Source organism: Vespa crabro, chromosome 1 (genome assembly GCF_910589235.1).
Source record: "Vespa crabro chromosome 1, iyVesCrab1.2, whole genome shotgun sequence".
In the NCBI taxonomy this organism is placed as follows: domain Eukaryota; kingdom Metazoa; phylum Arthropoda; class Insecta; order Hymenoptera; family Vespidae; genus Vespa; species Vespa crabro.
In genome coordinates, this window is record NC_060955.1 from 14,845,130 (window position 1) to 14,871,897 (window position 26,768).

Below are 26,768 nucleotides of genomic sequence, written 5' to 3' on the forward strand. Positions count from 1 at the left end.
ATGTCTTTCCAACATATTTGCCTAACAGTCGTTATTTTTTGCAACATAATAGAAGTACGCTTATTATTCACGACACGTTATAAGATCTTCTCAGTTAAAAAATGAGATATCAAAAATATAAGCAAAGAAGAATAGAATTATACATACGTATAATAATGACAATTTAAATAACTAATATTAATTAATTTAAATTTATTTAATGTCATTAATGTTAATTGTAAATAATCAGAAAGGTTTCGTTTCAATTTCATCAACATTAATCCAAACAGGCGAACATATAAATACTCGGTTATTGATAATGCAGAGTCGGAAATAACAGAAAACTTTAATTCAAAAGGCGTATAAAAGATTCTATAGGAGGTAATTCATATATTTCTAATTGGCCAAACAAATGTGTAAAATTTAATTTTGATGCATATATATCATAGAGAGTAGTAATAATTACAAAAAAAAAATATTATTGCAAAATGGAAATTTTAGGGAGCATTTATTTATATTTTACAGTATTATTCTCGATATTTTATCGAAACAGCATCCTTTCAAAAACTTAAAAGAGAAAGCTATTAAATCAAGAGCACTATATAATCTATGTAAAAGTATGTTAGAGTAGACGAAAAACAGAATAAAATTTAAGAAAAAAGAAATGATATTTTAGAATGTTTAATTTCTGTATTAGAGAACGTACGCAGATCATAATTGTTAGAATATGAATATAGAATATAAAGATAAATAAATAAGAAATATTTTATTTAGTTTAATTTAAGTTTCATTTTGATTAAGGTCCTCATTCAATATGATAAATAGCATTAGATCCATTATTAATGTTTTTCGTTTTTAATAATTCAATATAAATAATATACTATTGAGTACTTTTTGGAGAGTTTTGGACTTCTCGATTTATTCAACAGGTTACTTCATATTATATTCAAAAAATCTAGGTCATGCATCTGATCATGACATAAACACTTGCATTAAACATATAGTTTAACAAAGTTCGTTCAGAAGTTATACGCTGTTGACAGCGTTTCGTAAAACGCTTACTAATCGTAAGCTATTTGTTTTATTGAATGTAGCCAATGTCTTTTCTTATACATTGTAAGATAGTGATATGTTATTTTTTTATATGTTACTTTGGACTCTTTCGAAAGCACAAGTGACTTCAACATCAATTTCGATAAATATTATCAAAAATTTAATGTGTACTTTAATTTTTTATATAACACGTAACTTTATACGTAAGATAATTTTTTTTTAAACTTATCATACGAAACCATTTTGATATGTTTTTTGCATATTTAATTTAGTAAATTAAATTAATATCTATAACAGTATTTTTTGTAATAAAATTATATGGAAAAGTTCATTTCTATTAAAAAATATAGTATTTCCCACTTATTCTGTTACACCCTGTATGTATGCACTTGCTTTCTATTCTTTATCGTTTGTGTATGTAGTGAAGCATAAAGCTTCTAGCTAGGTTTGTGACTAGGTTCATTTGTTAGATTTCGATAATGGAGAAGACACGTAATCTCGAATGTTTTTGGAGAGACGATAAACATCCACATTGTGCACATGGTAATTTAAAGAAATTATCAAAATTATGTTTTAATTTCGCCGTTCTGTAAACAAAATCGTTAGAAATTAATTATATAACCGTAATGTATCGAAACTTTTATTTGCGTAGGCCCAACTGTGTTGTTCGGAAAATATATTGATGGTACGTTGGAACGATTTTATGTTTGTTCCGCTTGTCGTGACAGAAAATTATGTCGATTTTATTTAAAATATGGAGAAAAATTAACTAAATTGCAACAAGATATATGGGAAAAAGAGAAAAAGAAAATTGCTCAAAGCTACAATCACCAGAAATTATTTATACGTTTCAATACGTTGTTGGCTACCAGTCCAAATAACCGGTCTTATTGTCATGATTGTGAAAAACTGATTTTTATAAATGAAAGAAACAAACATAATGATCATCTGACAATGGTAGGTTTAACGGATTATCAAATGCATCATCCAACGGAAGTTCTTAAACCTTTGGAAAATTCCAAAAAGGAAGCTCAATATCTTTTTTCTAAAAAATCTGTAAAAGATATAATAAACATGTTATTAGAACTCAAAGCTAAACAAGTTATTTGCATTGGTGCTCCTAGGATACATGAATATATTTCTCAAAACTTGGAGGATAAATTGTCATCTCTACTTCTTGATATAGATGGGAGATTTGTAAGTATAGATAATAAAACTATTAACCTTGAGATAATGTGGCTTTTAGTAATAGTAATTATTCCTTTTCAGCATAATTTTCTTAGCCCTTTAAGTTATGGATGGTACAATTTATTTAATCATTATTTTTTCAATGAAAATGCTCAGTTTGTATTCGAAGATTTCCTTACTCAAAACAAAGGTAAAGATTTATACTTAATATGCGATCCACCATTTGGTGGCCGTGTAGAACTTATATCTCAAACTATAAAGAAGATTTCTGATCTTCATAAGAAGCTAAACAAAGTTGAGGGCAACAATGATGATTTGAAGATTATGTTTATATTTCCGTATTTTATGGAATTTATTATGAGGGAAAAATCAAATCCACCTTCTGTTACTGGTGGTTTAAGAGACTTAAAAATGTTAGATTACAAAGTAGATTATGAAAATCATCCACTTTTTAAAACAGACTCTACTGGAAGAAAATATGGATCACCAATAAGAATATTTACTAACATACCTTTAAGTTTATTAAAACTTCCTGTATCTGATGGCTATAAATATTGTAAGAAATGTCAAAAGTGGGTTTCTAGTGAAAATAAACATTGCAAGAAATGTAAAGATTGCACTTCTAAAGATGGAAGAAGATACAAACATTGCAATTTATGTGAGCGTTGTGTTAAACCATCTTGGAAGCATTGCAATATTTGTAAAAGGTGCCTCTTAGAGAAACATAAATGCAATAATAAACCTAAAATTTCAGGATGTTGTTTTAAATGTAAAAAATTAGGTATGTATTGTTACGTTTCAATGTATTTTTTTGATTTAATAATTCACATTATTTCTAGGTCATACAAACAAAAATTGCGAAGCTAGTAATGATAAACCAATAGAAAAATTGGAAAACTTTGGGAAACGTAAGATTAATGTTAATGAAGATAGTATTGTAATTAAAAAGAAAAAGAAAAGTACAAGTACTAGTATTAATTTTAATGAAAATTCAAGTGAATTATTGATAAGAAAAAGGAAGGTTAAAAGTAAAGAATCATTAATTAGTGAGAAAACAACAGACAATAAAGTTGCTAATATCAAGAGAAGATACGTAATAAGACAACAGAAATTAATGACTAGCTATAAATTTAAATCTCCAATTCTAAAAAGATTTAACAGATTAATAAAATTAAGACAGACTAAACTATGTGCAACACATGTGAATAATAAAATAGGTAAAGCAAAGAAAAAATTAGTTAATAGAATAAAGGTCGAAGATATTAGTAGTATCTGATAGACATACTGATGTTACATATTTCTAAAGAGAGAAAGAGAGAGAATAAAGTTTATAAATAAATTTTATCATTTTTTCTCTTTATAAAGATTTATTGCGAATATATGTTTGTAGATTGAAGTTTTATTTCCGAACAATGCTGAATGTCTAAGTACATTTTCTCGAGTTTGAGACCAGTAAAAGGAATACTATTCTTTATAAGAATATGCGTACGCAGATTTCATCTCCATAATCCGTAGAGTGCTTTATTGTAAAAATATCTGTAGAAAGCACAACGGAATACTAAATATTACAGATTTAACAATATAAATACATTGCTGTGTGGACGATTTATCGCAGTTCGTCTTCGTACATCCAGCAGATTGTTCAGATAGTCTGACCAAAAATTTAGTTAAAAACATGATGAAGAAACTTCTTATATTTACTACTTTCATTATTTTATCTTCGGCGTGTTTAATTACGAATTGCCCCCGTGGTGGAAAGAGGGGAGATATTGCACCCTTAGAAGGTTTTACTAGAGAAGTAAGTATTTAGTATTATATAGTTTTCACAGAGTTATCAAATTAATATTATTAATTGAATTATAAGAAATTGTTTTTACTTTTATAAAGTATCAATTTATACTGGGTTAATTGTATTATTTTTTTAAATAATTAATTGTAAGTGCCCTTCTTGTGGACCTAATCGATTGGGTCAGTGTTTTGGACCTCATATTTGTTGTGGGTCTACTATCGGATGTTTTATCGGCACATCAGAAACTTACAGATGTAGAAAAGAAAGTCTTTATACGCATCCTTGCATTGCGGGTTACGCGATGTGCCGTGAAAATACAGGAAGATGTGCTGCAAGTGGAATTTGTTGTTCGCAAGGTATATTTAAATTAAATAGAATATTGCTTATATTTTGTTATGTTATTTAATTAATTTGCAGAATCATGTTTTATGGACTCGAACTGCCGACTTTTAGATAATATGGAGAATGATCGAAAAATTGATTCTGATTTAAACGCGGTTTTCGGAGAAATTGAAATCTCCAACAAAGTAGCACAGTAATGATTATATTTTTCTCGGTATTTAAACTAATGTAATGAGAGAAAGTAACTTAATAAAGATATATCATAATATATGAAACTAATTTATTAGTAGACTCATTAATTTCTCTTTCTTGGAGTACTCCTTCCTCGAATATCATTTCCTATCACTCCCTATGTTATCGACTAATATTAAAAATGGGTTTTGTTCTATGGGTAATTGACTTTATACGGTTCGACTTCACTATTTTTTCTCTAGAGGGCAATACGTTTGATTGTATTTAAAAATGTCTGCCATAACATTGTTGCGACGTATTGTCGGAAGACAAATATTTAATTCCTTGGCTAATCCGACATCAGTATCGTTCCAAATACAACCTAGAAGAAATCAATGGAAATTACTTAAACTTCCAGAACCAGGTGTTCCAGGAACAAGTTACAGGCGAACTGTACATTTCAAAGATGAATATACGATCGAACCACTACAGGTTACTAATTTAGCTGGTCGAGATCCTGTATCGGGTAAATATTTTTTGTAGATATAGCTAATATATAAATATAATATTCTTATAGATTTGTTTTTCTCTTGTGTATGCAGTGACGAATATATGCAACAAGTTTTATTGCTGTTAGATGTTTCTATCAATTATACAATAAAAATAATTTTTAATCGCAATTTAAACATTTCGAACGATATTTTTCTTATATATTGAATTTTTGTTTCTAATTACAGGAAGAGTAATAGTTAAGGGTATCGGTGGTGGTATCAAACACAAGTACCATTGGATAAAATGGGCAAGGGATGGTCCGACTGATCTGAATGAAAAACCAAAAGAGGAAAAGGTACTCGAGGTTTTCCAGGATGGTTGTAGAACATCCTTCGTCGCACTCGTTGGTTCGGGTGACGAATTGAAGTATATTTTAGCGACAGAAAAAATGAAGCCTGGAGATATTATAAAAACACACAAAGGTATCCCGCGTAATCCTGTAAGGGCAAATGAGGGCGATGCTTATCCCTTGGGTGCTCTACCGATGGGTACTATCGTGAACTGCGTTGAAAAGTATCCCGGACTTGGAGGAAGTTTTATTCATTCGGCTGGGACCTCAGGTACGATAATTGGCACGGATGGACTGGATAGGACAGTTGTGCAAGTACCTAGTAAGAGAAAGTTTAGTTTGGACAATAGATGTATGGCAACGGTAGGACGTTTGTCGAATATTTTACATGGTTCCACACCAATTGGTAGCGCTCAAAAAAATCGCGAATTGGGTAATCGTCCAAGAAGTGGTCTTTGGCAACGAAAAACTGGCAGATTTGGAAGGAAAATAAAACCACCAAAGCGTCTTAAACAGTTAGGCACCAACGGTGAATTTCTTCCAAAACCTACAATCATTGTTTGTAATATACCTGGTCTTAATTAATTCTTTAAATTTATATTAATTTTACGATACATATATATATATATGTGTGTGTGTGTGTGTGTGTGTGTGTGTGTATATATATACACATTCGAATAATAAAAACTCTTCTTATATTTATTGAAGTCTTCTCTTTATTGTCTTTGTTATTCCTTTGAACTTGAATAATTCGAATTTTGAATAGTATATACATAAGTGACGGTATAAACTTTTGTATAATTCTTTCACTTCCAGAGTCGGCTAATAATTAGTTATTTAATCTATAATGTATTTTTGTGTTACTTGTGGCTTGATATATCTTTAATTAAGATGTTGTGTTTCCATCCGTAGTGGTTCGTTGAATTCCTAATTACAGACGTGTTCGTTTATAAGCCTTTATTATAGTAGACTGTTTGAATGGCGGGGTCTTGAGATCGTATCTTTTTTTGTACTATAAGTTCCAATTTGTCCACACTGATCGGTACTCGTTGAATGAAAAGAGCACAACAGAGTGGTGTCGCAAATGTTAAACAAATTCCACAAATAATGACTTGAATCGGTGCAGAAGCCCACTTAACTTTTTGTAATAGATTTTTTTTCTCTATGTAGTTCATTATGATTGGTGAGATTACTGTAATAAATAATAAAATGATTATCTTTATATATATCTGATTATTATTCTGTAAGTTTAAATTTGTCTCTCATGACTAGATTATAAATATATTTATCTATCATCGTACTCATACTGGGCGAAGCCATAAGAATACGCGATAACGTGACGGTTGCGATCGCTTTTTGAGCCGTTGACTTGCTTTTGCCGACTTCTATGCCGGACTCATTCTGTAACTCGATACCATTCTGAAGTTCGGTAATTCTCATTAATGGAATGTTAACGCAATTTGCGGCAGCCACAGCGGCCAAAGGAACCAGACGACCGGCCAAGGCCGGACCACGTCGTGCGAGTCTGTTCAGACTTAGGGCCGTTATCACTGCCCCTCCAGTCGCGCTGATATAACTTTGAATTAATGTTTCTTTTGGAATTGGAGACTTACCACTGCGATTCGTATAGTTTACTATCGCATTGAAGGATTGGTTAAACCATTGCCAGAATATTACGGCTGGTGTTGATCTGTTGAATAAAAAATAATTTCACCTAATGACCCAGAGTAAAGTTATTTAACGAAATTTATTTAACGAAATCTATTTAATGAGAAAGAAAATATCTTTATTGTCCATCGTGATGTAAAATACTTCTGCTGATAACCAATCGATTCGTTTCATTCTTCGCTTATATATTCTCCATTTACATATAATGACCGACAACGGAAAGGAAACAGGTCAAAAGTCGTAATGAATCTTATCGCTACTTTCGAACTGTCGCGTTATTGACCAAATGTCAAGTGAAAATCTCTTGTGTATTTTCTAAACCGTTTCACAGATTCATATGCATATGTACTTGTAGAATGTCATCATCAAACCGGTTATAGTCATGTTCATTGGCACTTGGGCGCTCATACGACCAATTAATATCATTTTTTCACCAGTGTCCGGGTGATAAGCGCTGTCGAACAAATATTTTTGTTTCCATAGCTCTTCTTCGTTGATGCTTAGTTCCGCGAGAGTCTCTCCGTTCCTATTTTATGGGATAAATCCATATTAGATATTAAAAATAAACACAAAGTCAAGCTAAATCAACACAGATAATTCATTATATTTAAATGCATTTAAAATTAAATAAAAGATTAAAAAATCATATAAAAGATTACCTGTATCTCGTGACGATATTTCGAGCACGCTCGAGCGCTTTGTTAGATGCGAAAAGATTCAAAGGATTGGTGACTGTCAGAAAGTGTAAAGCTCTTCCACGATAAGTACTTTGATCCCAGTATGGTTTTTCAATGTCGATTCTCTTTTCGCTCGACATTTTGATTATTCCTTGCCGTACCTCTTGCTCTACCTGTTTTGATACTGTTGTCCCCACTACACTATGGATATCCTCTCTCTTTCTCTCTCTCTCTCTCTCTTTCTTTCTCTTTCTCTCTTAACACCTATTTGTTTTTTACATTTAAAAAATGAGGAATCAGTTAGAAGCTGTCTCTTGGTAGTGTCTGTTTGTGACTTTGATGTCTTTAAAGAAAAAATATATTAAACGTGTAATATATTAAAAATATATTAAACGTGTAAAAGCCGAACAAAACAGACGTTACTTATTTAATCGAACACGGTCGACCACCGACTGGAACACTTCTCTCGTCCTGCTGTCTTCCTTCCAACCCCCGTTCTTCCTCTCGCTATTCCACTCTCGATTATTACCCGAGTCCACTCATGCTTCCCTCTCCTTTTTTTTTCTTTCTCTCTTCTGGAGCCAGGCATTTCTCATCGATAAGATGTGGACGCGTGCGCAAATCAGCGCACACATGAAATGCGTTTTGTCGTGATTCCGCGAGATGGTAGCGCTCCGAGAGTCGATATATTCGATTTAAAATCATTCTCTCTGATTGTTTTTAGGCTTTTTCAATGAAATATGAAATTTTATCTTTTTCACAACGAAGCTTTTTGGAGTTCATCTAAAATCATTGATGGCCTCTTTTGATATCTTAGGCGATCGCGTTGTATCAAAAATGATTATAAAATTCCAAATAAAATTCCGCATATTATCTTTTCGACTATCTGGTAATAACTATGAGCGAGGTCATTGATCGGGCTTAAGTGTTTTTAAAAAAGGAGATATTTATAGCTATTTGTGAAGTAGGTCTAAATTTTTTGGCCGATTTTAAAATCTGATTGTATCGTAACATTTGTGAATGTTAGAGCAAGATTTATGACAGTGTTGGCAATGTTGAATGTCATAAGATCGTTGAAGTATACGCAGAATTGTAAACGCTTATGATTAATGCAATTAAAACACTTTGGTAAATTCATCAAAGAACATGAACTATCTCATAATATTGGCGAATGGATAAAATTTTTATATAAATGTAAAGTATACCATGATAAAATGAAGTTGACCTCAAATAGAAAACTGTAATTAGAATTTTTAGCAACAATCTCTGAGTATCACGGCTTAATTAAAACTTACTAATGTAAACTTGAGAGATTTTAAGTTTTGTTATTGGTTATTAACTAATCATACTCTCTATACATATTATAATTAATTTTGCAAATTTTTTTTTATTTAATCCTTTAGTATTATCGATGCGTTCAATAATGTCGCGATTTGTATTACTTCTTTTTCTCATCTTTAAAAATCTTACATACTTACATTATACAAAAAACTTGTCAAACATACTTGTGATTTTCAAGAAAGAAAAGAACAAGAAACTTTGTGTAGGAAAGTCACAACACACTTAACTGTAAGTGCTAATACAACTTGTCTGACTAAGAACAGATTCCATCGGACTTTCCACTTATAATATAGGTCCAAGATTTACACTTCATAACACGGGCTGATATTGAATTGAAAATCTTTTTTTAACGAAGTATTTATGTATGTACAAGTCGCGACTCCTGACAAGACTTTTCGAAGTAATAACACTGCTGAGATATGGCAATATTTTCCAATACTTGTTCATAGCGAATATTTATGCAACAATGAATAAGAATGTTAAATGAAAAATAACTATGAATGAAGAAGACATGAGTCTCTTTAGCAAATACGAATAAGATTAACGGATAATTTGTGTTAAACAGTACATTGCCTTACTTTCTAGATATAGCTCTGTTTAAAGTTACCCAACGAAAAATAATAATCGTTGGGATAATTGTCTAACGAAGGAATATATAAAATATAATGTTAAGAGAGAAATAAATCTTCTAACGGGATGATTCTTTTTAGTGGGTGACGTACAATAAATAGATAAAGTCTCAAATAGATAAAATGTCATCTTAAATGCTTTGTCTCAATATGAATAATACAATATTACTTTGCTATATATAAACTGAAAAATCGAACAATCTACTTCTTTCCTATTATGACTATTTGTACACTTTCATCCAAATAATAATAATTCGTATGGGATCATTTCTTTGTTCGATTTTGCTTCAACTCTTTTTTATGCATAATTATACAGTAGAAACACGACAAAGCGTGTTCCATTAAGAAGAATCTTGTTAGAATCATGTTTACTTCTAGGTAAAATTTGCTCGTTGTCGTTGAAATTCTACGTCGCTATCTTGTTTCATTTTATTGAGAGAAAAATTTATGTCCTGCCAATTTGTTCAATCTTTAATGGTAGGAAAGCGGTAGAAATTTTATAGGATTAGCACGAAAGAAGTCATTTATCGTAGAATAAGATAATATTTATAATTTCTTATAAAAATATTAGTTCATGAACAAGTTTAAATTTTAAAATATTTTAAGTATCGAATTTAAAATATTACAGAGAATTTCTAAATATAGGCTAACAAGTAAGTAGATGTAAAGGTGTCAAAAGTTAAAGAAGTTCAAGAACCACTTTTTCATGCGAAATTTATAATTATAAAAAAAGAAGATGAAGTTCGAATGTGAAACCGTTAGTTCTTAAGAACAGTAAAAGACAAGACAGGCGAAATCGGTTCATTATCAGATAACTACATGCTTTCTCGGTACTGAAAGATCTTTGAAATAATCATTCATTGCAATTCTTTTTGAAAGGACAAGTTATCGTGTTAAGAATACCATTGAAAGGAGTTCACGTTTCTGATGTATCTGTTCTTTGACACGTTACATTAAAAATATCGATACGATAAGACCTTTTAAATAAGGAGAATAACTTTCACGAAGCACGACGTGTCTTTCCTTTTAATAGGTTTTAACATTGGCACTCCGTGCACTGATCTAGACTATCGGAATGCGCGTTTATAAGTTCAGCGAAAAGAATAAGAGACGAAGAGATATTTGCACCAGACATAAACGTTTTTATCAGGTACGAGGTATTTTTTAATCGTTCTACACCATCCAGTCATAAGTATACCAGGATGTTGATACCAGTGGAGACATAACGCAATACAGATGCATTTAGAAGCTTGTAAATGTAACAAAAACTCTTAAATCTAATTGCAATAATTATTAATCATAAAAAAGTGCTCCAGATATGATGAAAGTCTGCCCAGCTATTTTCTTCAATATTATTTTAGTATCGATAAGAATGAAATAAAGTAAACGAACAAATAATATCGAATAATATCTTATCGACTCTCGCTTCAATTCTTGAATCTTTCTTAATTATCTTTTACGACGATTATATAATTAGAGATTGACACGCGTTTTTTCATAATTTTCAATTCGAATAAACGACTTGATTCCTACCAATTGTTGAAAAGATGCTGAAATGAGTTCGGAGATTGTAATGAGTAATGTTTGTGGATAAACCTAACTTTTTAGTTATCGATCCATCATTCGAGTTTTTCTTTTTCTAACGTAATGTTTAGTATATTTAGTATTATCTTAATACCTTTTAATTGATCTATTCGAACATCATGGAAATCTTTATGAATTTTTGAATTGATCACTGATTTCTTGTTCGTAATTCAGAGTACTTTCATATTAATATGATCTTGAACAGATTCATATTTTGCAACAATGAAGAGCGGCACGACAATTTATCTGGGTCAATGAAAAAGGGGTAAACAGGTTATATCGTGAGCACGTATGTACGTAAGTATGTAATATGTGTATGTATATGTTTATGTGTTCAAAGATTTATCCTGCCGAGCACAGATTGACCGGTATTTATTTTTTATCTCGTCATTCTAGAATTTGAAAAAATATGTGTGTGAACTCATTGATTTTATGTCTTCTTATAATGCTTTTCTTTTTTGTCAATAACACATCGATAGCGGAAAGGATTTAATGAATCTGATTAGATATGCGAGCCCTGTTAACGATCAATAGTTCCATGTAAATCTATTTCGATCACTGTTTCTAGAATCGAGATCTTTTGGAGATGATTGCAAAGTATTTAATATGATGAAGTTCCATTTCTTAGGAATTTATGGCTAAGAATCTGATAAATTTTACCCAAAGTAGATGTATACGTAATATTGATTGTATACATTAATATTTCGTGTAATACATTTAATATAATAATTCCTGTAACTTTTTCCTGTAAATTCATTTTTATCATCAGCTCTATATAATTTTCTTTACAAGATTTCTGAAGAATTATATTTAATACTGATTGCTTGCTCTTAAAATACTAGACTAAATGAATTCACTAAGGCTGTTTTAAGACAGTACTTCTTCAAATTTCCAAGACAAACTCGGCCGAGTTCTAAAATTTGTTCGAATAATAGTTGTTTTATATTTGGTATCTGTTATAAACGGAAATGAAGTGAACGTACTACAAAATAGTCTTACATCAAAGATTTATCATAGTAGAACGAGTTTTCAAAAAATAAAAAAGATATAAAAGATATTGGTCACAAATGTAGCAGTATGTGCGTGATCCAACAGAAACAAAAGAAAGCTGATACGAAGTTATTGAAGTATGGCTTACGCTGAGTGATCGGGAGTATATTATAAACCGGTTTCTTCGAAAGAGGTTGATTGGTGATTATTAATCTATGTCGTCACTTCTGACGTGATAATTTTTTCTGTTAATTTGAAAAATATTCGATTCGACAATTTATGACGTCTTCAGGTCGATGCGGAATTAGATTCGATTTCAAATTTAATAGATTCGTGAAGTCTCGTTTAATGTCGAAAATACAGTTTCTAAGATAAGAAAGACTCGTAATTGTTTCCATGTAATTACATCCGGGAGAACATTCGGCGAGGATAATCAACAACGATTTTCCAGCAGCTTAATATAATGAAATGGGACGCGTCATACAGGTATATTTATGATAAATTCATACAGTCCGCCTTGTGTTTCTTTTTGTAGTTTTTCTTTTTGATGAATTCTGATTATCCGGTAATCGTCGGGACTCCCTTCGGTGGTCGCGCAGACAACGCTTACCGTTACGCAGGAATTTTCATTGTGAAAAAATATCTTTCTCGTTCTCGCGTAACACTTCGCTTCGTTATTTTTGTCACGAACTAAATTGCACTATGTAAATAAATAATTTTCAACAGAAATTAAATTATTATTTTATTATCTCTGTCGTAAGCTAACTTACATTGTTGAAATAATTATGTTTTGAATCTTTTTTGTAAGATTGAATTTTGTGATATTGGAATTTTAAATTTGCAACACAGTTTGTTAATGATTTTTAGTACTTCATTATTCTGATATCAATGAAAATCGACGTATTCTGTTAGTTTTTGAAAGATGAATAGATCGTGTGACACCGATCTACGTACCTGCTATATCTACGTATCCGTGCAATGGCGCATCTAGAGATGCAATGACGGCCGCTTCTGGGCGTAATCTTGATGTAGCATTATCTAAGTCGTGGACCGTTACCCCCACCGACCTAAATGCTCGACGTATAAATGGTCAAGACACCTTCTAAGCACTGTCAGTAAACTTGTGCGCTTTATCTCGCATTCTGCTTTACCTCGGTAACATTATTGCATTGGATTTAATTGGAATTGTGTGTGTTTTAACGGATTCGACGTATCCGGTTTTATTTTTTGAATTTGTAATTTAATCGAGGATAATAAATTAGCGCTACATAAAAGTGGAATTTAGGAGCAATTCGCGATGAGACGATTCTGTGTTCCATGTGTCAATCGAAGTAACAGTTGATCGTGATTATTCAGAAGAAATTTGGCCATAGACAAAGATAACGATAATGTTGACAGAAGAAGCAAGCACCGATTGTTGTTATTCGACACTCTCCAGGTCTCTTCTGATTTTTTTTCTATTCCTTTTTTTCACGGAGATCTGTGCCGCGACGTACCTTAACTCTTCGAATACGTTTTTGGAAAGATGCCGGCTTGACTGCAGCCTTCAGCGAGATTTTGCAAGCTGTGGGAAGTACAAAGTAGCCAGATGGCTGAACGAACTTGTCAAAGAAAAGGTAAGATTCTAGAAAGGAAAAAGTCATTTAACAAGATGACGATCTGTTCGCGTGGATCTCAATCTCTGATTATGAAATTTTATTGCAGAACTTATAATTATGGTAATCTTTATTTCTCACGTAACTGCTACGCGTTCATGTCTTTTTCACTTTCCTTCCATCAATGATAACGTCACGATGTGTTAATCTTTCTGCGTAATCGATTCTACCTGGAAATGCTTTCAGAAATTTCTATGATAAAATCATGATCTCGCAGCATTTATCATTTAAATCTCTCTGATCGATTGACCGAATTATAGATATTTCTTACATTTTTTTCTACGCTATTAGGAGTTCACCTATGGACCATTTCGAATCATAAGGATATCATCGATGCAGCAGGAATCTTTATTGCCGAAATTACCTCGTTCTCGAGCTTTCAAAAGAAACATATTTGACACTCTAGATTTTCTCAGAGAGAATATCAACGATTTGTTGACGAAACGTGTGGTCGTTTATACGATCGAGAATCCTACGAATGGCAGAAGTTTTACTAGTGGGCCGATGATAATGGACGAAGATGAATTACAAGAGATACAAGGGAAGAAAGAGGCTGAGGGTAAGTTCCATCTAGAAAAGAATATTTAATCATTGGTAGAGTCTCATTTGTGTTAGTTAAAATAGTAGCCATTGTCGAATTGAGTTACTTATATGAAATCGTTAAATTGTTTACTTCGATAATTTCAAATCTGATTGTTCATCCGAATAGCAGATCCGGAATAGCGGATTTTTGCAGGTTACTTTTCTATAATCGGTAAAATAGTGAGGTTATTTTACCGCGAGCCACTGAACTGTACATTTTATGTAATAATACACTGAATCCAAATTGGCTCGTATTCCGTTCAAATTAATTATCATAATTATTTGACTCATTCAACATCGTTCGGGAAGTAATGAACAGCTCTCGATTTTAATGTATCTTTCATCTTTTCAGGCGATTGGCGTATCTTTAAGAAGAAGAAGTCATTGATCTTGCCGCTCCTTATATTGTTGAATCTCTTCAAATTAAAGTTGCTGCTGCTTCCAATCTTCTTAGGCGTTCACTTCATCAAAAAACTCCTCGTTTTAGGTTCTCTGATCGCACCATCTATTTTGGCGCATCTTAAGGTTTGCAAGGTTCCAACACATCCAGTGTATTCTTATCACACGTGGGCCACTGCTGCTGAAGCACCGGTTGATTATCCGACTGGTAATTAATTTTACGTATAGTATATATGTAGCATTTACAAGTAAATTCAAGAATAAGTATATAGCTAATAAACATATCTTTATAGAGGTAATATTTTTTAAAGTATTTAATAAAAAGCTAATTACTTTTTACTTCCATTTAAGACGTAAGATCTTTCAAAAGTAAAAACGGAAAGATCTCTATGTCGATGACCGTACTAATCTTTTTTTACACGATCTTTAAAATAAAACACGATGGTGTTTCCTCTCTCGTAATTTTCATTTTTTTTTATCATTTGAAAGAAACATCATTTGTATCGTTTCTCAAGCCATCGAGATTGTAAAATAATTCATCCAACGATTATAATTGATATCTATGAAACAACAAAAATGTTAAAACAACTGCAATGTTCTTGGCATAAGATAGTTAAATTATTTTTGCTTCATATTTTTTGATAAAATTTTCTTCTACTTGAGAACGTCAAGTATTCACATTGCACCTAGAACATAACGTTACTGCTATTTATTTTTAATATTTTAACTTCCACTACTTATGATGGCAATATTTAATCGTTATTTCGTTCAATAAAATCTAAATTTACGGTGACCTCTCGAATAGTATTTTTTTTTGGCATCGTTTTATTATACATTCGACGAGTTAAACTAGGCGTAAAAAAGAAGTTGTTAACGTACGGTGCCTAAGTAGGTGCAAATCTCATCTGTGACATCAAGCATCGGACGCGTTTAATGTATTCTAATGTAATGTAATGTTTCTAATTAAAGGCTATCTAATGACACGAATGAATTTGATGAGCAACTTTTCCAAATTCGAAGTAGGTTCTGTAATTGGATCGATACTTGAAAGTCGATTTATTGAGTTTTATCTTGATCACATCTAATCATATATTCATTTTCAGGATACGGTCACGAAGACACTGGTTGGGCACATAGGAATGATATTCAAGGTCATCTGGCTTATCCGGCCTATCATGGATATCGCAATCCTTACGGATGAACTTCAGCAACGAGATAACTGCATTTTTAAAAAAATGTGAAGATCTTATGTTAGAAAATAATCTCTACGATTAAATATGTTCGGTGCCACTGTTGAAACTGTTAAATATATTTTTTATACACAGAATTACAATCTATATAAAATGTTTATTTATATCACTGACTTGTAATTCCTTGCATGAGATATTGTTTTCTGTATTATCCTACATATATACGAGAAGAATGAAAAAGATGGGAACGGTCATTCTTCATCATTGAATTCTATTTTTTCGTTAAGCGGGTCGACGTGATGATAATACGTAAAAAAGTAACTTTCTCGGCTAGTACCGTTACCAATCGGACTTGCAGATACTACGGATTTCTATTAAAATGTTATAGGTGAAGTTTTTCATATTTAACTAAATTTAGAAAAAGACAGTCAACTGAAAAAGATAAAGTATTGCTTTTATATGAAGAAGCGAGAGCGATTTGTGTAGTTTCGATAACAATGTATAGTTTTGAGGTCAATGGTCAAGGTCGACAATGTGGACAAGAGGTATGTTGGCCCCTGGTGCCGAGTGACCTACTGACAGATTTGGATATACACTCGATACTCCTCCCTTCTACCTTTCTCCTCTCCTCTTTAGTTGTTTTTTCTCTTCACCTCTTTTACCTTCGTCTTGATAAACTCGCTCGAGCGGTTCGTTCGAAAGCATGCGTGAACCAACGCATCACCGATCGAAACACCGTTATCGCTCTCTGTGTCTCTATCGTTCTTGCTTGTCGGCTCTGAGTCTTTACGATTATACCTTGCAATGTACGCTCCTATATGACTTCTCGAAGCGATTTGCCTTCTTTCTTCAATCGTTTCCATGATCGAATGAATACTCCCTTTCTCTTGCTGTCGTTTACCTTCTCCTCATATTTTCTTCGTTCAACTTCGTTACCACGACACAGAACGATAGTTAATGACGATGATTGAGTCTCTAGCAAATTGGCGGGGAATCGGAAGTCGCATACATGTCGATACGTGATCCGAGCTCGTTCACGCAAGTCGACCGTTACCATCTATCTGTGTTATAGTTCAACAAAAAAGCCGCATTAACATAACGGCTTATTGTTCATGTGACTTCTGCTTTGATAAAAGATTTATTTTGGGAAAAGATCTATTTATATTGTAAGACTTGCTATTATTTCATTGACTTTCTATTTGTATTTCTCTTCTTTTCTTTTCCTTGGTGAATATCGATAGATCGAGTAGATGTATTAAAGAGAAAAAAGATGAGTAAGATGAATGATGATATGCTTGCTTTCATGACAATTGCTTGATTGACTAAAATAGAAACAAACATAAATTAATTTTCTATATAATGCAGTGTTTCCTTGAGGCGGGAGTCATAAACGTGAATCACGTTGTTGTGTTAACTTTATTTTTGTTTACGCTTATGTTAATGGAAAGCGTAAACTATTCACAAGGAATTTTTAATTCATGACAGTAAAAACAATTGAAAAGTATCATACTCGTTCAATTTTAATACACACTGTGTAAATATCCTGTTTCACACTTGCTACTGAGATGTGGAGGTATTGACGTCACAGGCAATCTTCACGATAATATGTTCACGCGAGTCGTAGTTCACGATCGTAATTCACGTTTGTGCTTCATGTCTCATGAGTAGAATGACTTTAAACGCATATACTTATAGATCTGTTTGTTTTAGTTTTATTTTATTTTTTTCTCAACATTAATTGTCTATTATATCTATTAGTATAAGTTAAATTATGTAACTTTTTTAGACATGAACAAAATTGGGTTATATAAAGGTTAAAAAAAGATAATGTTTTACAAATATTACTCTGTTTACGTAACGAAAGAATGTAAATGTGAAATTTTTGATCTTTGTCGCTTTTTATCTAATCTTGGAATAGATGAAAATTGTCTATCTTTTACTATTTTCGATTTTATCTTGGCACATAGAAGAAACAAGAAGGAATTGATCAATCGGTCTTTTATGAAGCATACGTGAGTAAAGAAAGGATGGAAATGGAAAGAATGGAAAGGAAAAAGAGTAGGAAAGAAGCGAAGGAAGTAACGAACGAAGGAAGGTGGAAAGGAACGACAGTCCGTGGCGAGGGACGAATGGACGGATGGCCGGGTAACCCAGATCGGTTCAGTTCAGCCGATCCAACAGAGACCGTCAGCCAGTAACGTCGCGGCCGTCGAACGTGATTCCAACTTTTTGAAGATTCCTTCTTCACTTGAACTCTATCTTAAGTTCTTATCGTTTTCCCTTTTTGGAGATATACCACAAGATCAGTGCAAACAGGGAGCTTGCCATTCGCTCACGTTTCATGCAAGAAGACACAGTGTTGATGACACGTGCAAGAAGTAAGAGTGAGTACGTTGTCTAAATGAATTATTTTAATTCGCGGTTTAAACCTAATATTAAATACTTATATACTGATACAATTTTCAATCAGAAGTATCTATCTTGATTGATACAATAGGCTATCTTGAATGATACAGCAACTACGTATAATTATGTATTATATAACGATAAATAGAATATCTTGATGATATCACTTTATACTTATTTGAATATGTTAATAATTATGCAAGTTGAATATTCTTTGAAAGCTGACGATTACAGTAATTATTTTTTGTTCATTTCCAAGAAAGCGAAACGTTGGCGAGCCCGAGGGAGATGCAGTTATTATATGGTAATAAAAGAATCAGCTAGCTGGGAATGTAGTTAGAGGAGGAGATATATATAAAGAGTCGCAAAAAGTATCATTACACAGCTAAATAGAAATTGGGAAGAAAAGAAAAAGACGTCTATAGAAGGATGTCCGTAGGAAGAAGAAGGTATAAGATGATGACGATGGCATGGGTCCTCGTGATCCTAACAATGGCGAACGAAGTAAAGCTCAATACTGTACAGTCCTCGTCCTTGAATGTGGTCGAGACCTTAACAAATTCGGAGAACGAAGTATTCGATGTAAGCACGGACGATCACCCTCATAGAGTGAGTGGCAAACCGAGTAAGTTTGATATAGATATTAATCATGTAACGATGATCGATGATAAATCAAGCTATCAGATTGAGTCTTCCAACACGGAGAACTCGACGAGGAGTTCGATAGACGAAGAAGAGTCTTCTTCGTGCGAGCAAGATCTTTGTGTAGGCGAGAAACTTTCGAATCTTTTGGACGAACTGTACAAGGTCGACGAGTATAATGTTACGGATTCCGTGCAGATAATACGAAGTGAAACCAACAACAAACCGAAGACTAAGAGGGAATTTGAAAAGGAGTTCGAGAGGAGGTCTGATCTTCTTGACGAGCTTCATCGATATGCGAAAGAACACGTGGTTAGGATCAAGATCGATCCCAATACGATCACCGGCAGAAAAGGAAGAACTTTCTTCGATGGTGAGTGTGATACGCGCGTGTGTATATGTTTGTCTGCGAAGAAAAAAAAAGAGAGAGAGAAAGAGAGAGAGAAAGAGAGAGAGAAAGAGGGAGAGAGAGAGAGAGAGAAAGAGAGAGAAAGAGGTCATTTAGATAAATGTGTTCTAAAACGCTGTCGAATACTCTTAACTGTTTGACTAAGTTGGAATGTATATTAGCACGGAGAAAGGGTGAAGAATTTCAGCTTAAGAATGTTTCTCGGTGCACGATGTCTAAATGACTCTTGTACGAGATTGAAATTGTATGCGCGGGGCACATCAGAGCTAACTTAATACTGATTGGCTTTTTAAAAGGCGAAATTGGGCAAAATGGTATTTGTTAACAATTGGCGAGAAGGTCTAAAACAAATTTTTCAGTAATTCCACGTCAGGGGGGAAGGAGAGAAAGAAAAAAGAAAAAGGGGAGAAGGACGAAAGAAAATCCAACATTTACCGTGGCATGGCTTATAGGACTAATTGGGCAGGCTTTAATCGGCTGGTACTTTTGCTTTCAGCCCTCTTTCAGGGAAAGAGTACCTTTTTAACAGGATTCGGACTTGGTTTTCTAGCGTTCGGCCTGAAGAAGCTCTTGCTACCGTTGTTCTTTGGTATACAGATTATTAAGAGCGTCTTACTTGCTCTCTTTTTACCAAGTATCATCGGCAGTATCGGTAATATCGTTGGCAAAGGTAATTTTTATAATTAAATAGAGTAAATTAATATAGTTTTTGGCAATGGTATATATATAATAATTAGCGATATTTTTGATATCCTAATTTTGTATTATTTAAAATTTTAAAGTATATTATAATATAAACAGTGAAATATAATTATATACAAATATAATATAAACAGTGAAAGGCAAAAGTTTTGGAATGGTCAATTATTTTAGAAAATATTGATATATTGGAACAATATTTTAAACCAAAAAAGTAACGCTTACAAAATTTATTAACTGATGATATTAATTTGATTTTGAAATAATTTTGAAAATCTTGGTTAAGGACTACAGTTACAAGAATATTATATAAAAAATAGGGGTTTCGATTTAAGATTTTTGTGTTGACCTTGATTGGACTTTTCAAGATCATTACAAAGACAAATAAATATCATTAGCTAATCGATTTTTCTTAATCCTACTGTTTTTTTTTGAAACATTTTTCTAATATATCAATATTTTTTGAAATAATGAGATAATTAGACCTACCAAAACTTATATATATTAGGTCAGTCCAAAAGTTCGTGCGCATTAGTAGCATGTATGTATGTAGCAAAATGCGTACAAACTTTTGGACTGACCTGATATATGTATACATATATATATATATATATATATATATATATATATAGATATATGTATACATATATATATATATATATATATATATATATATATATATATATATAATAGATAATAAAGAAAAAATTAATTTAAATAGATTTAATTGTAAACATTTTCTACTTTCATTTGCTATTATATTTGAATAAGCAAATGATTCGAAAGCTATTTTTATATGCTGAAATTTTCGTAGGTGTGTCATCCTTCGCACAATCTTCCCAAACTGTAACGGCTGCTCCTGAAGAAAACTTTGAGTTCAAGGACAACTTAGATCTTTACAATGACGATTATTTGACGCGACAGCCAGTCGGAACATTGCCAGCTTCTACATTATACGATGAGAATATGATGCAGTCACAGAAAAGTCCAGAGATTTCTTCTAGATATTCCTTCGTTGATCCAGCATATACTCATGCTAATACGATTTCTGATCGATATTATATGAGACATGCGGCGCAAGGCTTCACGAAGAAACAAGATTTCAAGGCAAGTGATAGATTTTTTTTCGCGAGTACAGGATAGATTATGAAATTCATCAATCACACTTTCTTTAAACCAAGATGTAAATTAGATGTTTCTTAAAAACTAAATCTAATAGTTAAATTAGAACAATATCATATTTCTGTTCGATAAAATTGTAATCAAAATAAAGAGTTGTCGTAAAATTTATGAGCAAGTGCTCTATGTTTAGAAAGATGTCAATCAAATCGTAATGGTTACGTCGGTTCCCGTTAAACTCACTTTATACATCGTTACTCATTATCATTTCATTAGCACATTAATCCGTGATCTGTTTGCATCAGTAATATCCAATCAACGTAATGTCCAAGAACTCGAATTGATGTGCCGGTACATCCGGTTCTTCCTTATATAGCTAAAAATTAAGTATATGTATTGATTAAGCGTGGATCGGACACATGTGACGTGTGTTCTACTTTTACAGGACATATTAATGAACCTCTTTTAATGCTTGTTTTCTTTTTACTTCAATTTGAATTATGAACATTTTTTTTTTCATTTTTTTTGCATACTCATCTATATTGGCACGTAAAACTTAATTTTCCGACATGTATGTCGATAGATCTTTCACGAGATTCCAACGAGCTCGTTGCTCCTGACGAACTACGACCCGTTCTACTCACCTCTACTCTCGCGATTGGATGCTGTTTTTTATCGACTTGGGCACACTAGTGAGGGCTGTAGAGAGTATGCAGTCTGTGCAATGTATCGAAGTCCAGCACGATACGCTCCGTATTCTAATCTCGTTTCTGCTCAACTCTCAAGAGAATTAAACGAGCTGAGGAAACCTGCTAGTGATAATCCGGATGTCTTGAGATTTTTCCGGTACATGAAGGCAGCCAAGGATGGTCAAGATGGTATCAATTGCGAAGACGTTTACGCTAATTGTCCTACCGCCAGAGAGGATCAAAATCTGAGGCAAAATCAGGCCATGCTGGCGACCTATCAGGACATTGACAAACTCGTGCACGCTAGGAAACTTTGAAAGAATATTTGTCCTTTACGTAGAATTGCTAAATATCTTTACGTTGATTCCTTAAAAGAACAAACATTCGATCTATGATAGGATGACGATTATTACTATTACCGTTGACATTGTTACGGTAACCGTTATCTGTATACATCTGCGATATAAGTAGTATTGTGCGATTTTTCATAATAGAAGGAAAGCAGTTTTTGTAACAGGATGTATACTGCGTTCGTGATATTTTTTATTGCAATAAAAGAATAGTTAAGATTGATCGTTCCTGTAGTATGAAAAAAGTAACTTAAGCATTAAAGGAACAATCACTTTTCGATATCGAATATTTTTTGCGAAAATAACACGATCGACGAACAGTTCTCAATTTTATTTACTTATATGTTTGGATTATTTATTTGTTGCTCGAACGGTGTAATGAAAATAAACGGTGACGTAAATGTTATTTATCTCCCAAAAGTGCGAGAATGTATTGAAGTGGCTTTACTAATTTATTTATTTTTAGTAAAATGTATGACGTGACAGTGTACTTGATTAAAATTAGCGAAGTTTATTTAAATAAGAATCTATAGGTACACTAATTAATGTACAATGAAAATAGAATACATTCTTTTGAATGCATTGATTTTTCTTCGGTCGAAAATTTACGATTTATTTGAAAATACTAGAATTTTACTTATTCGTTCTTCACTTGATATTTTTGATAAAAATAAAAATGAAAATAGCGATCGAATTCGTTTTATTAGCTCTTTTGTCCTAGACTTAAGAAATTTATAAATTTAGAAATAGAATGGACGATTGGCTTAGTCGGTGATAGATGAAAGACAAAATGAAATTAAAATATCCATGTAAGAGGTCGATGACGCATGTGCTGAGCATCAAGTTGCGTAAAGGAAAGTTTGTTTCTCTTCATCTTCCTTACAACGATTTCGTCTCTCCAATAGGTTCCGGTCCTATATCCGAGGTCACTTTCACTTTCATTTTTTTAATACTTGCTCTATTCTTAGAATCCTACAGATCCTTCCCTCTCCTTAAAATTGGACCGATCTGTTGTATAAATGCAACAGCCGGTCACTAGCAGATATGTTAAGTTCATTTTGCTTCCTCTCCGGACGCAGCTCCTTTCTTTACTTAGTTTAATATCGAAGGGTAAGTTATACGATTAATTTCTATCTTCTAATATAATTGAAGTTAGATTCAATATTATATATTGAAAACGTAACAATGATATTTTTTTAATTTTGAAGAAAAAGATTATGAAATAAATTAGGACATAACAATTTATATGTAATTTTTCGATATTTATGACTTAAATATTAATTATTATCATAATATTAATTTAAATTAGTATTAGTAAAAGATTGAAAAAATTACTTATCGATGATTCATTATTGCTCACGTTTATTTTTTGATCGCAAAATTATGAAATTGTCGAAAAGTTAATAATTTGGCTGATCTTTATTCAAAAGACGACACGGAATGAACGTACTGCATATCAGCAGGTGTACGTGAGACCGTGAGCCGGCTTTTACTGTGATCCGGCGATTCTGATTGGTCTCTTCGGTCTAACGGCACTTCGAAGACTACAGCGAATAGTTGGAGTCGTTCGTTCGACTAATGCGTCCGTTGTACAGAAACATTCGAGAAGCACGCTTTGTAATTCGGAAATAGTGGACATCATGTCGGTTAAAACGTTTTGCACGACGACCATTTGACAAAAAACAATTAAAAGACAAGTAAGAGTCTAATTCAGCATTTTCTTTTTCTTTTTGAATATCAATAGAAAAAGGTAGTGCAAGAAAGTTTCATTTGATATAACAGTCTGTGTGCTTAGGTATATTACAAAAGTGTTGAAACTTTTTCAATTATTATTTCGTGAAATTATTTGTCTAGTCTTTATAATCTGAAGAATTATCAATAATCTGTGATCCTCTACTTGTCCTTTAAAACTTTTTTGTATGTATCTTTCATTTTTATATTTCTAATTGTAATATCATTTTTCAAAATACCCTCAAACGACTTAAAATCTTTCTTTCAATATCGATTTTATTAATTATATTAAAAATTCAATATTTCTCAGAATGTCGATAAAGACTACGAAAATTTGTGTAGGTACCGGCGAAAGTTAATAGAGGCAGAATGCGACCAGTGCGATTGTTGGTAAGCTGCGTGCTTCTTTTATCCTCTTCGCTGTTGATATGTAGTCAATCTACCGGAGGAAGAGTTACCTTTGCTGAAGAGAAAGGTGAGGAGTTAAGTAGTGGTAAAATTGGTAAGTTGATAGCCTAATTTACTAATAAACGATGCTCGTTTATTCTTTAGAATTCACTGTTTGTTTTAAATAAATATAGTTGAAATAATCGCATTGTGTTGGTATTACATTAACAATTTCATTGCATTAATAATTTTTATATTTCAACATATTGGTAATTTTATGTTTCGTGGTACACTGGTCTTTATTGAGAATATTTTTTTATTGTATAAATCAAGTCAATCGTATAAATTAAGTTAAACAAATAAAAATCAAATAAAATATTACTTCTTTCAGATATTTTTGATTCTCAGCAGCCAGATAGGAGATTCTTTAATGGAACTCGTAAAGGTAAAAATCTTTTTGATTGGATTGGTATCGGTATAGGACGAAACATCGACCCGTATTTGGCAAAGATTAACAAGGCTTGTTTGAACGGCGAGCTAGCGGAATGCTTCAAATCTGAAGCACTTTCTTCGTTCTCCGAGTTTTTCGATCAGACAGCTTATGTTCTGAATGAAAATGTAAAGGTAGTGCAAATGTCTCGGCAAGTGATCGCGGACGTTAGCCATCAACCGTATGAATACTCGACGGAACCTAGGTAAATAAATGAAGTTTATAATGGAGTATATGTTAATGAGAACGTAAATTTATAATGGCTTTGTAATATTGTAGATCCGATGAATCGGAATGGGATCAGCTTGTCAAGTTCGCATCAAGAAAAATGGAAAAATTCATAAAGACCATGGCTATAGAAATAGAAGTTCCAACTTCAGAGATTGGTGAAAACGAAGTCTACTCACCAAGATTTATAGATGAAATCGCTGATGAGATTGACACTCTCGAAGATAAAAAGGATTCTCTTTTCTGTGAGTATTCTATTAGATTGACTTGAGTTTATCGATTGGTTTGTATATTATAAATTATTCAAAAGGTTATACTATAAATGACAATTAGAATTTTTACATTTTTTTAGCTCGTCATCGTTTCCGAAAATTGTTGATACCGATGCTGATTGTATTGAAGCTCTTCAAATTGAAACTATTGTTATTTTTACCACTAATCTTCGGCTTGGTGTCTTTCAAGAAATTTTTGACATTTTTGGCTATCGTTATACCAGGAGTAATAGGATTTGTGAAATTGTATAAACCTCAAAATTATCAACCACCCTTTTACAGTCAAAGTGGTATTGGGCATCCTTATTACAAGGAACCCTCCGATCAGCCTTATCCTTACGTAAATCACAATACGGAATATGATGGAAGTTACCATGGAGATACTGTGTCTTATGGACAGAATCTTGCATATCGAGGCTACCGCGAATATCAATCGTAAAGAAAGATGATTTTTTACTTATTATGTATCTATACTTACTTTATTATTTATTATTTAGCTTAATTTTGAATTGTTGTTGAATCGAATTGTTTATCAATCGATTGCGAAGCTAGCTAATTCGATCTTTTGACGTTCTTTTCGACTTTGTTTTCGTAAGTTAGCTTACATACTTAGTATTTAAACTATGTCCATGTAATTTCGTGTAAAGAAATATTGATCGATAGCAGATGTACATATATATTATTAATTTATGAATATAAAATCATTAGTATTTTTTTTACAAACGTTTATTATAGATCTTTTGAATAATCTCATGAAGACCGAACATATATATATATATATATATATATATATATATATATATATATATATATTATTTTTTTACATAAAAACATACAAACATTTGTTCTTTGATATTAAGAAGAAAAATAGCTTTGCTGTTAATGTAAATAAAACGAAATAATAAAATTCAGTACATGTAACAAGAGATTAGATTTAATAACCAATAGCTAATAATGGTATGATAGTAATTTGTTAAATTTCTCGTTATGTTCCAATGATTATTTAACCTCTGTGTGTTGTAGTTTTTACTTGTTTTAATGAGATTATACATTATTGAAACAAAGCGAAGCCATATAGAAATATATCAGATAAATGTAGAAAGCATATCATCTCACGTGGTTAGATACATACACTCATCTTCTTCTTCCTGCATATAAATAAAAAAAAGAATAATTGTTTTCACTTCACGGTTTTAAGATGGACTATGTTGAAAGTTTCGCTTGCTCAAGATTATTTTCTTAAGATATATATTTTTTATAATAAACGA

General features: G+C 32.2%; 7 protein-coding genes across 22 annotated transcripts; 6 read left to right on the forward strand and 1 right to left on the reverse strand.

The window, feature by feature from the left end:
* The first annotated feature begins 485 nt into the window (after positions 1 to 485).
* Positions 486 to 3,748, forward strand: LOC124432635 (rRNA N6-adenosine-methyltransferase ZCCHC4). Of its 2 annotated transcripts, XM_046981651.1 has the most exons (5): positions 486 to 1,575; positions 1,685 to 2,229; positions 2,302 to 3,001; positions 3,060 to 3,437; positions 3,611 to 3,748. In XM_046981651.1, the coding sequence occupies exons 1-5, from the start codon at positions 1,512 to 1,514 to the stop codon at positions 3,613 to 3,615; spliced, it is 1,692 nt and encodes a 563-aa protein (XP_046837607.1). In that variant the 5' UTR covers positions 486 to 1,511; the 3' UTR covers positions 3,616 to 3,748. The 2 variants fall into 2 exon arrangements, with proteins under 2 accessions (XP_046837607.1, XP_046837606.1); XM_046981650.1 differs by lacking the exon at positions 3,611 to 3,748 and having other exon boundaries at positions 3,060 to 3,564.
* A 134-nt stretch (positions 3,749 to 3,882) lies between these two features.
* Positions 3,883 to 4,630, forward strand: LOC124432638 (neurophysin 1-like). Its single transcript, XM_046981657.1, has 3 exons — positions 3,883 to 4,018; positions 4,161 to 4,365; positions 4,427 to 4,630. The coding sequence occupies exons 1-3, from the start codon at positions 3,896 to 3,898 to the stop codon at positions 4,546 to 4,548; spliced, it is 450 nt and encodes a 149-aa protein (XP_046837613.1). The 5' UTR covers positions 3,883 to 3,895; the 3' UTR covers positions 4,549 to 4,630.
* Positions 4,631 to 4,801: 171 nt separating this feature from the next.
* LOC124426849 (39S ribosomal protein L2, mitochondrial) lies at positions 4,802 to 6,061 on the forward strand. The gene is made up of 2 exons (XM_046969011.1): positions 4,802 to 5,048; positions 5,260 to 6,061. Exons 1-2 carry the CDS (start codon positions 4,814 to 4,816, stop codon positions 5,946 to 5,948), a joined length of 924 nt encoding a protein of 307 aa, XP_046824967.1. The 5' UTR covers positions 4,802 to 4,813; the 3' UTR covers positions 5,949 to 6,061.
* On the reverse strand, positions 6,062 to 8,287 carry LOC124426837 (sideroflexin-1). 2 transcript variants are annotated; one of them, XM_046968992.1, is made up of 5 exons: positions 8,132 to 8,287; positions 7,691 to 8,051; positions 7,381 to 7,557; positions 6,665 to 7,053; positions 6,062 to 6,555 (listed from the first exon to the last, which is right to left on the reverse strand). In XM_046968992.1, exons 2-5 carry the CDS (start codon positions 7,846 to 7,848, stop codon positions 6,311 to 6,313), a joined length of 969 nt encoding a protein of 322 aa, XP_046824948.1. In that variant the 5' UTR covers positions 7,849 to 8,051; positions 8,132 to 8,287; the 3' UTR covers positions 6,062 to 6,310. The 2 variants fall into 2 exon arrangements, with proteins under 2 accessions (XP_046824948.1, XP_046824957.1); XM_046969001.1 differs by having other exon boundaries at positions 7,691 to 7,972; positions 8,132 to 8,286.
* Positions 8,288 to 13,381: 5,094 nt separating this feature from the next.
* LOC124423903 lies at positions 13,382 to 16,208 on the forward strand. 3 transcript variants are annotated; one of them, XM_046962271.1, is made up of 6 exons: positions 13,382 to 13,690; positions 13,778 to 13,868; positions 14,199 to 14,466; positions 14,842 to 15,096; positions 15,858 to 15,907; positions 15,992 to 16,208. In XM_046962271.1, exons 1-6 carry the CDS (start codon positions 13,641 to 13,643, stop codon positions 16,127 to 16,129), a joined length of 852 nt encoding a protein of 283 aa, XP_046818227.1. In that variant the 5' UTR covers positions 13,382 to 13,640; the 3' UTR covers positions 16,130 to 16,208. The 3 variants fall into 3 exon arrangements, with proteins under 3 accessions (XP_046818227.1, XP_046818216.1, XP_046818235.1); XM_046962260.1 differs by having other exon boundaries at positions 13,382 to 13,868; XM_046962279.1 differs by lacking the exon at positions 15,858 to 15,907 and having other exon boundaries at positions 13,382 to 13,868.
* A 1,537-nt stretch (positions 16,209 to 17,745) lies between these two features.
* On the forward strand, positions 17,746 to 22,972 carry LOC124428110. 6 transcript variants are annotated; one of them, XM_046971809.1, is made up of 6 exons: positions 17,747 to 18,462; positions 18,744 to 18,788; positions 18,870 to 19,499; positions 20,032 to 20,205; positions 21,049 to 21,341; positions 21,937 to 22,972. In XM_046971809.1, exons 3-6 carry the CDS (start codon positions 18,914 to 18,916, stop codon positions 22,357 to 22,359), a joined length of 1,476 nt encoding a protein of 491 aa, XP_046827765.1. In that variant the 5' UTR covers positions 17,747 to 18,462; positions 18,744 to 18,788; positions 18,870 to 18,913; the 3' UTR covers positions 22,360 to 22,972. The 6 variants fall into 6 exon arrangements, with proteins under 6 accessions (XP_046827785.1, XP_046827765.1, XP_046827774.1 ...); XM_046971818.1 differs by having other exon boundaries at positions 17,747 to 18,456; XM_046971829.1 differs by having other exon boundaries at positions 17,746 to 18,462; positions 18,744 to 19,499; positions 20,086 to 20,205.
* Positions 22,973 to 23,484: 512 nt separating this feature from the next.
* LOC124423765 lies at positions 23,485 to 26,201 on the forward strand. Of its 7 annotated transcripts, none has more exons than XM_046961971.1 (6): positions 24,102 to 24,309; positions 24,466 to 24,625; positions 24,902 to 24,955; positions 25,052 to 25,205; positions 25,280 to 25,473; positions 25,581 to 26,201. In XM_046961971.1, exons 2-6 carry the CDS (start codon positions 24,493 to 24,495, stop codon positions 25,937 to 25,939), a joined length of 894 nt encoding a protein of 297 aa, XP_046817927.1. In that variant the 5' UTR covers positions 24,102 to 24,309; positions 24,466 to 24,492; the 3' UTR covers positions 25,940 to 26,201. The 7 variants fall into 7 exon arrangements, with proteins under 7 accessions (XP_046817897.1, XP_046817888.1, XP_046817908.1 ...); XM_046961980.1 differs by having other exon boundaries at positions 24,103 to 24,309; positions 24,466 to 24,598; XM_046961941.1 differs by lacking the exon at positions 24,102 to 24,309 and adding an exon at positions 23,485 to 23,502 and having other exon boundaries at positions 24,902 to 25,205.
* The last annotated feature ends 567 nt before the right edge of the window (positions 26,202 to 26,768 follow it).